Consider the following 12498-nt stretch of genomic DNA (forward strand, 5'->3'; position numbering starts at 1 on the left):
CTTGTGTGTATTATATATTTTAATAGTAAATTCAATTTATTTTATGCTACTCCAAAATATTCAGTTTTAATTTTAACAGCAGACATTAAAGTAACTTGAAGTTTAGGAGTGGAGGGGCTTTTAAACTCCTAGTTTCTCATGTTTGTTGTAACAAGCTACCTCACTGCCTGATACCCCAATATCTGCGATTGCACAAAGGATAGATAAACACCCTAGGTAGATATTTTTCTTAAAATAATCAGCAACTAAATTATTAGCAGTGTTGACATATTAATTAACATCACTAGGTTTCAGAGTTAACAAGACATTGCTATACCTACGACAGTACATATCTGTCTTAGAGCTATTATTTCATTTTGTCTCTGTGAACACTCACACAGATATCACTACATGAGTTTACATTATGTTCATACTCAGAAGGTTATCTTTGCAACCATTAGGGCTAGAAGCATATTTTTTTAAAAAAGAAATAAAACTTTTTGGATTTTGGAGCACAGTTCTACAATAGTGGATGGATTCTGAATCAGATTCCATTGCCACAAGAATGTGTGTAGCTGCGCACAGAGAACTAAAAACATTCTAACAAAATCTGCTATTCCCCGCCCCATAGAATTCAGTTTCAGAAACAGGGAGGAGGGAAGATGACATTGTTTAGGAAGGCTGCACAGAAAGCCAAAGAGGATGAAGTAGACACTGGCAGATAGTGTCACTCTATGTCGCAGTTCCTGCTGAAGTGTCCAGAGACTCTCTGATAGAGGGTGGACCTGACAGAGATGGCTGGGAGTGCTCACAGTCATGTGAGTGTACTCAGCCGCTGCCAAATGAAATTTGCACAGGAAGAATATATACTATAATGCATTAGCAATGTGGGGTTGGATTCAGGCAGAGTAAGGACAGCTATGGGACCTTGTATTAAGGATTATATCATGTGATTGTGTGTCCCTGTGTGTGCTGCAGAGATCTGAAAGTTGTTGTATAAGGAGATTTTGTGTTTAAGCTATTGCCACTGCCAGAAGTGGTAAAACGGAGTTACACCAGGATCAGCGTCGGGAAGAAAGCAATAGAAACTATCAGGTTATTTATTATTAATATAATCAGTTTTCGTTTAAAGAATGTCAGTGAAAGAGATTTGTTCTGTTTACTTATGTCAGCAGAAAGCAGGGCCATTAGGAATTCTGCAGGTTTACTTCACTGAATACAAAAACTTCTGTTATACTGTGAACCTGTTAAACCTCCAGATGCAGTATTGCTAACCCTATTCATTCAAAAATTGTGAGTCAAGCCCCCACAAAAAAAATCATAAGCTTATCTTTAAAAAAATGAAATTTTAAAAAATAATGTTTTGATTATTTTGATTTGCATCGTGCTTCAGCTTTTAGGGGTCTTGTTTTCAAGCTTTTCTTTGTAGCTGTGAGGGCTAGAAACACTTTCATTTTTCACATAATCAATTGATTTGAGTAGCTGGGGCTTTAAGAAAAATACCAAATATTGCAAGGCTTGTGATAAAATCACAAGGATTGGCAACACAGCAGATGATACTAGTTCAAAATTAAAATAGCCATATCCTTGAGAAGTTTACCTTTAACACGCTGGGGTGGACAACTGAAAGATTATGTTTAGCATTAAAGCATTCTCTTTGGTAGAAGCTATTCAGTTGGCCACTGGCTGCCCAAGGTTGGCTGGTAGACTTATTCATCCAACTGTTTTTCATGTGCATCACGGGACAAAGAGGAGTATGGATCCCAGGGGGAACTACAGGACTGGCCCAAACAGCACTGGCAGAGCTGGAATAAGTGCTCCCCAAACGAAGGTTAGTATTGGGGGAGCCTTCTACCCTGCACAAATAACCCCTAAATATTTTTAATTTATTGACATTAATATTATTTAAGTGCTCAATGTGCTTGGTGCTAACAAAACAGAGAGAGATAGTCCTTACTCCAAGGTTGTAGTCAGTCAACAGTTCAGATATCTAATACATCAGCTAATGGCTGATATTGTATACTATCGCTCATGGTATTTATTTGGTGTTTTAAAAACCTTTTCTTTATTAGTATTTGTCATATATTTGTCATATATGTCAGTGTCTCATCCAGCTGTCTATCACAAACAGAAAGAAAAGAAGTTGTTCAGTATCTCAGTAAATCTCTGTCCATTCTGCCACTAGTTTACCTCAAAATATTCTCAGGTAACCCCATGGTTTGTGACTTCAATCTAGCAAATAATTTATGCACATACTTAACTTTATGTACTTTGACTTGTTCCATTCAGTATTTCTCCACTGCTTGTGTAGCTCTTTATACACCAATATGAAGTGGTTGTAAAGCACTGCCAAATCAGAAAGGAGAAGCATTTAGCACTCACTGTGCTCTTGTGTAAATGACTCCCCAAGTGCAGGGGAACAGCGAACTGGACCATTGTGGGTATATGTCTACACTGCAATCGGAGGTGCGATTGCAACACATGTGGGCATATCTGAGCTAGCTTTGATCAAGCTATCTTGCTAAAAATAGTAGTGTAGCTGCAGGAGCACAGGCAGCAGAATGGGACCATAGGTACGTACTCCTGAGACCATAAGTATGTACTTGGGCAGCCAACTTGTTACATGCCTAGATTCTGGATAATCCCTGCATGGATGTGCAAGAGGGGAAATCCACAAGGAATGTCCCCTTGCCCCCTGTGCTTCTGGCATGGACTGGTCAGAACTGTTGAGGATTACAGGCTCTGATTCTTTTTAGCATACTTCTCAATCTGCCAGGATCCAAATCAAGATGTAATGTGTGATAAAGACCTGAAATGAGGAACAGACAACAGATTGTCACACGAACAACTTTAAATGATTTTTTAAAATAATCTCTCTTCCTGATCCTTTATTACTGAGATACATAATTTTCAAGAATAAAAGTGAGGGGCTACCAAATTGTGTGGAATGGAAGTAACTTTGGGATTAAAATGAGTGATGTCTCTGGAAATGAGGGACAATTCAGAGTTATACCTCTTAGCATTCCTACAGACACTAGGCTGGATGGGGTCTGATCTGTCATGGCCTAATCCTGTACTCACTGAAGTCACTGGAATGATTCCCATTGACTTCACTGGTAGCTGGATCAGGCCCTAACGCCAGTGTAAACCCAGAGTAACTCTACTGACTTCAAGTTAGTAACTCTGGATTTACATTGTGTAATTGAGGGAAGTATGTAGCTCCACTAAGTACAGATTTACAAATGTGAATTTTAATTATCCTTACTGTCGTGGGGTAGGTACAGCCTGTCACAGGGTGTCAGATTGCTGGGGGTTATTCAAGTGGATATTTGACGGCCCAAGTGGCCTGGGTCTATGTTGCGGCTCTACATCTCAGAGTAGTATTGCCAGAATCAGTAAGTCTGTCTTTCTGTGGCAAAGTTCACCCCTCTGGGCGTCAGCTGCCCCTGATGGCAGGACAGCCAGGGGAGGGGGACCCAGGACCACCCTTCTCCACTGGGTCTTAATCTAGGGCCTTAGGGAACTGGCACTTCTATAATCAGTCTTGGTCACCCATTAATACAGTCCTGTTCCCTGGGCCACTTCCTATCAATGCTGGTAGCCTCTGCTGTCTCTCCACTGCATTGGCAGAGGGGTTGCTGGAGTCTCAACCTGACTGGTTTCTATGTACCTCGAGCTCTGAGAGCCTCCCAGCTGGAGCCTGCAACACATATCTGCTCTTGTCGGTGGCCAGCCCAGACTCAGCTGAACTACTCCCTTTTATACTCTCTGGTTCTTGTTAGTGCATGCCCAGCAGATGTGAAAGGGTGTGGCTTTCTCAGCCCACAGCGGGTGGGTAACCCCTGCTGGACCGGTGTGGGGTAGGTATACTCCATCATACCTACTGAATGGTATTTTTACAAAAATGTTATTTTCTCATATTCAAGGGCATATTTCTCTTAATCATTTTTGCAGGTTATGGCAAAGCCAGAGCGGCCTGGTCTTTTGATCCTCGAAATAGGAGGTGTATATGGTGTGCTGGAAGGCCATGTGGAACTCATGAAGAAACACTTTCACCTCATCACTATGAAGGAATTTCTTAAAAACAGAGAAAGATTGAGTGAAAAGATCAAATCTGTTTTCCTATATGAGTGCAGACCAGTCATTGACCAGGAGCTCCTCCAGAGCCTTCCTCACTTAAAGGTGATTGCAAACTCTGGGGTAGGAGTGGATCATCTGGACTTGAAATTGATTTCTAGCTTTGGAGTTAAAGTGACCAATACTCCACATGCTGTTTCTGACTCCACAGCAGACATTGGGATGGCCTTGATGCTGGCATCTGCCAGAAGGCTAGTGGAAGGTAACTTTTTAAATTTCTTTGCTGATATTTCCATAAATCACATCAGCTACATTTCTAGCATATTTTATTTTTATTCTGTCACAGATTATCTGGTTGAAATAATGTGTAAGAATCTTTACAGGAAGAAAAGCTGCAAAGATTCAGTTTTTCAAGTGGTCCTTCTTTTTCTATATTGTTTTTGATATTCTGAGCCCAATCCAGCTTCTACTGAAGGCAGTGGCAACAGAATTAAGGCGTCTGTCTAAATTAGGTGTTTTAAACTGCCTTTGATTTGATTTATATACAGTACAAGGCTTACTGTTTGGACTAGAATTTGCATTCTAACTCTCCACTGCCTGCACTTTATGTAGTTATTTACAACTATCCAAAGTGAATACAAAATGCAAGCAAATGAAAATTCTTCACTCATTAGTACCCTCTTTGCATCAATGTAAAAGACTACACAAGGGTGTAAGGCAGTGGACATCAGGCCTTGAGTCTCCATCACCAGAGAAGGTGGTTTGCTATGAAATCCACTGAATAACTTTCCTTTGCACTCTTCCTACACCAAAGAACTCAAATTAATAAACCCTGTTCCCAGAATAACACTAGAATTGCTGATGATGCTAACTGTGTTGCCTGTGTTAGCTTGTGCTCTCTTTAAGGGACAACTTCTTTCGGCACAGTGCATAGCTGAAGCAACAGGCTGTGTCCTAGTGGAGGGGAGAGTGTCTGTGGAGGCTAAGAAGAAGGAATACCACAGAAACACAGCAATTGTCCTATGCCCTGGGCACTGTGCAACACTTCCCTCATCCCACCTTGCCCCAAGTCCCCATCACAACAGTTTGCAGAGAGCCCCTGTTGAGCTGGCCTCTGCAATGTAGGCGATTCTGTCCTGTTACCTAATCTCCAAATCTGTTTCCAAATCTCGCATCACCCATCCTGTAAAAAAAACTACACTACTTTCACCTATGTATTGGTACCTCCCTGAGAAGAATAGTGGGATATACCCTGATAGAAAATCAAGGTTTGTCTAATGGAAAATGACTGAACTGGCAGGGAAAGAGAAGTTATTTTCAAGCTTCAAAGAGGATATTACAAACAGGGAAGAATTCATCCACCAAGAATCCATTTCTCACTCAGCATTTTTTATTTTTAGGCTGTCAGATTGCAGTTTCTCCACAGACTGAGCATTTTGCTGCCACCTGGCTGGGAGATGAAGTCACTGGGGCTACTCTCGGTATCATCGGCATGGGCAACATTGGGTATAAGGTGGCCAAGAGGGCCAAAGCTTTTGAAATGAAAATTCTGTACCACAACAGGAACCGGAGGTGAAAGTGCATCTGATGCAAACTAGAACAGATTATATTTTTGATTCTTTTAAAAGTTATACATCTTTTTGTTGCAAAACCGGCCCAAAGAACCTCTTCCCCAGTTTATGCCAAATCCTTCTTCCCTCATTCCAGTGAGAATTCCCTTCATTGTCAGGGGTCAGAATTTTCAAATTTGGCTGCCACAAGTTAGATGCCTAAATCCATATTTAGATACTTAAATGAGCACTCTGATTTTCAAACATCCTGAGCAACCACAGTTCCCATTGATTTCAGAGGGAGCTGTGAGTAGTCAGCACTTTTGAAAATCAGGTCACTTATTTATTTACATGTTTACATATGAATCTAGGTGCCTAACTTTTGGCGGCCAAGAACAATGGAACAGGTTAGTATCATATATTTAGCATGATTTTTAAGCACTATTCAAATATCTATATCAGGAGAAAAAGGGTCAGCAATACATAGCTCCTTTACAAAGTGGGTTCCCCTCACCTCCACCCTGCCCATTCTGCCCATTCTGGTGGGGGTTGCCGCAATTTTGTTAAAAGAAATGCAAACTTGCAAACTTCCTTGCTGTTTTTATGGATAAATAAACTCCTTTCATTGTTACTCCCATGCTGCAGCAGCAGGAAGTGGATTTAATTAGCAAAATGCATGTTAGAACCAGAAAATGTGATATAAAAGGTGACATTGAAATTACAGGGCCTTCTTTGTGCTACAGCAATCTTCAACTCCAGAGGCTAATGTTCCTGTTTGCAGTGACCTCTCAAATTGTCTTCGTTCAGTGTCTCTTTTACCACCTGTAATGAATCCTAGACCAGAAAAAGACCTCACGGTTGAACTGCACACAGGCAGCATCAGAAAGAACTGAAGAGCTCTCCCATTTCAGCTAAAGGAGAATCTTCACAAGCAGCTGTAGAGTTTAAATCTTCTAACCAGCCACTAGAATCATAGAAACGTCAGGCTTGAAGGGACCTCAAGGGTTCATCTAGTATTCTACTCCAGCCCCCTGCACTAAAGCAGGATCAAGTATATGTAGAGGGTGATAATCTTGTCTATTTGAGAAGTTCTGACTTTCCATTTAGAGAAGGCCATGGCACATACACGTGCTAGTCAGTATATATTGCATATCACTTTTATATTTTATACCCTGCAGCTATTTCCAATATGTGGGCCAAATCCTGAACTCCTTACTCTGCGTGTTCTTACACAGACAAAATTCCCATTAGCAAGGACCAAGTACAAACTGAGTAAGGAGCTCAGTTTTTTGCCTTATAGCGGAGTAATGAGAGAGAAAATGATTGATGGTGATAGCATAGTTCAAATAATTCTTGATGTTAAAATATATAAATTAAAAGCATGTTTATTTGTGTGTCACGTAATTGAGTTTTGAGCACACTTTAACGTGGTAAATTCTTATAGCACCACTGAACAGTTCTAATCATTTCAAGAAATGGCTCATCTGCTATCCTCTCACATTGCATTATACACTCTCCCTTAAGAAGAACAGGAGTACTTGTTTCAGAGTAGCAGCCGTGTTAGTCTGTATTCGCAAAAAGAAAAGGAGTACTTGTGGCACCTTAGAGAGTAACAAACTTATTAGAGCATAAGCTTTCGCTACAGCCCACTTCATCAGATGCATAGAATGGAACATATAGTAAGAAGATATATATATATATATATATATATATACACACACATACATACAGAGAAGGTGGAAGTTGCCATACAAACTGTAAGAGGCTAATTAATTAAGATGAGCTATTATCAGCAGGAGAAAAAAAAAACCTTTTGTAGTGATAATCAAGATGGCCCATTTAGACAGTTGACAAGAAAGTGTGAGGATACTTAACTTAAGGAAATAGATTCAATATGTGTAATGACCCAGCCACTCCCAGTCTCTATTCAAACTCAAGTTAATGGTATCTAGTTTGCATATTAATTCAAGCTCAGCAGTTTCTTGTTGGAGTCTGTTTTTGAAGCTTTTCTGTTGCAAAATTGCCACCCTTAAATCTTTTACTGAGTGGCCAGAGAGTTTGAAGTGTTCTCCTACCGTTTTTTGAATGTTATGATTCCTGATGTCAGATTTGTGTACATTTATTCTTTTGCAAAGAGACTGTCCGGTTTGGCCAATGTACATGGCAGAGGGGCATTGCTGGCACATGATGGCATATATCACATTGGTAGATGTGCAGGTGAACGAGCCCCTGATAGAGTGGCTTAAGAGGCCACATAAGTACTCATGAGAACACTTTCATGAACAAAGCATATTTGCCATTAACAAACACAGAAGGGGTCACTGAGGTGCTTCTATTCCTGTTTTTTCACTGAAATTCTACTAGGAAATAAGTATAATCAATATAGGAACATGCTTAGTATTGATCTCAATGAAATGTCATTTCTTTTCATTTCTCCCTCAACGCCCCTTTGGATTAATGTATTCACCTCTCTCACTTCCCCTCCCCACCAGAGTCCTCACTGAAGGCCAATCCAAATAGGATTGTAGGAGTCACCCAGTTCTTTCTGTGGCACTGTTCCCCATTTTATATTTCTGTAACAGCAGAGACATTGGTTCATAGCAACTATGCACCCCATCCTCCATGGGGGTGGAGTAGCAGCAACAAGTGGTTTTCTTTTTTACTAATAAAAGGTAATTCTGGTCTTTTTGCCTCAGAAAAGAAGAGGAGGAACAGGCTGTTGGTGCCCACTACTGTGAAAAGATGGAAGACTTGCTCCAGCAATCTGACTTTGTGATGCTGGTCGTGAACCTGAGACCTCAGACACACAACTTGATTGGGAAAAGGGAGTTAGAGCTGATGAAACCCACTGCTACTCTCATTAACATCAGCAGAGGTAGGGTGTTATGGAAGCACTGGTTGTGGTTTTATAGTTACGGTAGAGTTGAATGTTGTCTATTTGCATCAAGAAGCTCTCTCAGCCAAGGTCTGTGACTTTCTCCATGCTTTGTTCAGTACACAGGACAGCTGGCACTTAACTAATAATAAATAATGAATTATAGACCAAATGTTGATTAGTGCTGAACAGCCACAGCTCCTATTTACCTCTTATCACAGGGTTGGCTGCCTCCTGACCACTCCTTCATGGCCAGAGGCTGCCCGCAATACCCTGCTTCTGTTTCCCGTTCTTCAGGCCCCCAGAAGGACTGCACACAGGCTTCTCTCTGAGGTACCATCACCCTGCCTGGGGTCAGTTTAATCACACAAATAGTGTATATGGGACCTCAGGGTCCCATATATAGTCCATCATCATACTTAGTTTTGGTGTCTTTTCTAACAGCCAGAGCTCTTCTTCTGTCCCAGTCGGCTCTCACAACCCATCCTCCAGCTCTTCCTAGCTAGAGCTCAGCCTTCTGTCACTGGCCTTTAGGTCCAAACTTTTAGACTCAAAACCCATCCGGGTTTTCTCACAAAAGTGCCCCTTCTCCCTGGCTGGCTGCTCTGGTGGGCAAACAGTGTAATTGCAGTGTCTCCCCAGCAGATCTGTTATTTTGTGGAGGGAAAAGATGTGTGGGGGACATAAATTCCGTGCTTATGTTTCTTTTGTTTAAAAGTGGGGGGCCATGGTCCCTTGGCTCCCCCAGTTCCAGTGACTCAGCTGTCCTCCATCAGGCCACATCAAGGCTATCAATGCGGCACAGATGGGCTACAGCATTTCTTTCAGTTATCAGGATTAGCTGGCTACAGGCCTCCAGCCCTTAAGGGGCAAGCCATGCTGTTATGCCTCTCAACTAGGGTTGCCAATTTTAGTTGGATGTATTTCTGGAGGTTTCAGCACAGGTCATAATCTTTTATTAAAGATTAATTTTTAATTCATGGAGACTCCAGGACAATCCTGGAGAGTTGGCAACTATACTTTCAACAGGAGTTGTGGCGGCTCAGTGAGTGTCCAGCACCTCTCATTTTAACTCAGGGTTATTTCATCTAAGAAAAATGTACAAATATCTTCATGATGAACTGAACGCAAGGGCTGCCCAATGAGAGTGTTATCTAGTACAGTAGAATTTCTGTACTAAATTGTGTCATTATAATTTGTATTACAGTAACGTGTAGAGGCCCTAAGTGAGGCTGGGGCCCCTTTGGCACCACACAAATACATAAGACAGTGGCCCCTTCGCTCTTGTGGCTTCTGTGCAAGAGCTGCAGGGAAAGGGGACTGTGGGATGCAGAGAAGAAAACCTGGAGAGTTTAGACTGGATCAGGGAAAGTTGCCTTCAGCACCTTTGGTTGGGGGAGTTGGGGTGATGTAGAGTGCAGCAGATCCCATGTGTGGAAAACTCTGATTCTCTTACAGGGGCTTAGCCCCATGAGCATGAGCTCCCTATGCAACTCTGGGGCAAAAGGGCTAATGTGATCCTAGAGACATAAACAAAGGAAGCTCCAGGAGGAGGAGAGAAGTTAGTTTACCTCAGTACTGAAGCAACTGCTGCTGGAATACTGTGTCCAGTTCTAGTATCCAAAATTCAAGAAGGATGTTGATAAATTGAAGCGGTTTCAGAGAAGAGCCACGAGAATGATTAAAGGATTAGAAAACGTGCCTTATAGCGATAGACTCAAGTAGCTCAAACTGTTTCCTTTAACAAAGAGAAGGTAAGGGGTGGCTTGATTACAGTCTATAAATACCTACATGGGGAAAAAATATTTGATAATGGGCTCTTCAAACTAGCAGAGAAAGGAATGGCTGGACAAATTCAGACTTGGAAATAAGGTGAAAAATTTTAACAATGAGGGTAATTAACCAATGGAACAACTTACCAAGGGCTGTGGTGGCAATTTTTAAATCAAGATTGGATGTTTTTCTGAAAGATCCACTCAATTTCAAACAGGAATTAATTCAGGGAAGTGCTATGGCCCGTGTTATGTGGGAGGTCAGACCAGATGATCCCAGTGGTCTCTTCTGGCCTTCAAAGCTATATAAATCTGTAAGAGACAATTCCTGTCCCAAAGTGATTTCAGTCTCAATAGACAACTAGGTAAAGGAGTGAAGAAGATATAGAGGCACAGAGAGATAAAGTGACTCACCTAAGATCACAGAGCAGGTCAATGGCATAACCAGGAATAGAACCAAGTCTCCTGAATCCTATTCCAGTGCTCTGTCCACTGGACCATGCTATCTTGCTAATAAAAAAAAAATCATTCTTTGCTTTGTTTGGTTAACCATTACTAGAAGGCGGTCTTGTTTTTATAATGAGATATAAATCCAATAGTATTTTAAATTGCATTATGAGACCTCTCCTCTCAGTTAAAGATAGGGAACTTACTTGGAGATTAGTTTTCTTCTGTACCTTATCTGGATATGCCAATAAGATACTATCATTTTAATGCAGGCGCAGTTGTTGATCATGATGCACTGGTGGATGCTCTCCAAAATGGGATTATTAAAGCTGCAGCTTTGGATGTGACATACCCTGAACCTCTGCAAAGGTAGAAAACTGTTTTCTTTCTGTTTATCAGAAATTATTTGCATTACAAATTAATACTGGAAAACATTCTTAAATTCTTCAGCATCCCTTCAAAATTCTGGGAATATATTAGACACTGTCTTCAAATCCAAATCACATTTTCCATAGGTGTTTGCATATTTTTGCAGGAGAAATGTGTTCCGGTTTACTGGGCGCAAGACTAGGTGCCAAGAACTCCTGAGTTCCAATCCTGATTCTGTTCCTGACTTTCTCGGGCCAGAGGCCAGTTGCTTATGTCCAAATTTTTAAAGTCTGTGTGCATGTCATTTACAAATTCCTGTAAGCTTAGGGTGGCCATCCATCCCGTTTTTTAAAGGGACAGTCTCATTTTTGGGGACTTTTTCTTATATAGGAACCTATTAGCCCTCACCCCCATACTGTTTTTTCACAGTTGCTATCTGGTAACCCTATGTAAGCTGCTTGAGGTCAAATCTTCAGGCTGTTATGCACAAGGAACTGGCAAATTAGATCCTTATTTTCATGTATTGCAGCTCTGTAGCAGCATGACTGACATGAAGGCCCATGCAGGAGAAGAAGTGGGCAAATTTGCTCCTTGCTGTTCTGTGCAACTCTCTGTGCATCATGGTACCTCTTTCTCACATGCAAGACTTTGCCAGTTACTTCTGCCCTTTTCTATTAGAATGAACATGGCTGTAGAAATGTAAAATTCACCTCTAATTATTCTGTCCTTTCTTTTTCTTGCAGAGATCATCCACTATTAAAATTAAAGAACATTATCATAACCCCTCACATTGGAACTGCTACAGTCCAAACCACCCGTATGATGACAGAAGAAGCAGTAGCAAATATACAGGCTGTTCTCAATGGTCTCCCCATTCCTAGTGAAGTAATCCCTCAGTGACATGTCTGTGAAAAGACTTTATTCTACTGAATCATAAAGTAACTTTGCAGTGCAATGGTTAATAGTGACAAGTGAAGATGTTCCTATACTGCTCTCACATTTATGGTGCCATCTGTAGCTATTCTGTATCATTGCACTCCAGTCATGTGATAATTTGAATAATAATGAACTAATAAAGTCAATTGTTCAAAGGTTCTTAGACAAGCAGTTGCAGACAACTCTCTGATGTTTTCAATCTACTCTTTCACCAAATACATACTGCATACTTATCTTCATACTTGCTGCATCCTAATGTGGGGGAGAGGGGCACACTAGCTGCTCTTTATGCTCTTTGGAATTACATAAGAAAATCAGAAGTAATATTGATCTCCCCCCCCTTTTAGTGAAAAATTAGTAGAAGTCAAAGATGGCGTTAGTACCAGGTGATCTTGTAGTGTCATAGCTATGTCCCAGGAAGCCTCTTAGGAAGGAGACAGATTCGTATCTTCAAAGTCTTATTGTTTCTTCCTAATGGCCCATCAAAGCTGAT

At 41.1% G+C, this 12498-nt stretch overlaps 1 protein-coding gene across 4 annotated transcripts; it reads left to right on the forward strand.

Moving 5' to 3' along the window:
• The first annotated feature begins 884 nt into the window (after positions 1–884).
• LOC119852022 (probable 2-ketogluconate reductase) lies at positions 885–12187 on the forward strand. 4 transcript variants are annotated; one of them, XM_038392815.2, is made up of 7 exons: positions 886–1074; positions 1730–1810; positions 3934–4318; positions 5457–5628; positions 8303–8481; positions 10973–11069; positions 11813–12187. In XM_038392815.2, exons 2-7 carry the CDS (start codon positions 1736–1738, stop codon positions 11967–11969), a joined length of 1065 nt encoding a protein of 354 aa, XP_038248743.1. In that variant the 5' UTR covers positions 886–1074; positions 1730–1735; the 3' UTR covers positions 11970–12187. The 4 variants fall into 4 exon arrangements, with proteins under 4 accessions (XP_038248742.1, XP_038248743.1, XP_038248744.1 ...); XM_038392814.2 differs by having other exon boundaries at positions 885–1810; XM_038392816.2 differs by lacking the exon at positions 1730–1810 and having other exon boundaries at positions 888–1074.
• The last annotated feature ends 311 nt before the right edge of the window (positions 12188–12498 follow it).

Source organism: Dermochelys coriacea, chromosome 2, assembly GCF_009764565.3.
Source record: "Dermochelys coriacea isolate rDerCor1 chromosome 2, rDerCor1.pri.v4, whole genome shotgun sequence".
Lineage (NCBI taxonomy): Eukaryota > Metazoa > Chordata > Testudines > Dermochelyidae > Dermochelys > Dermochelys coriacea.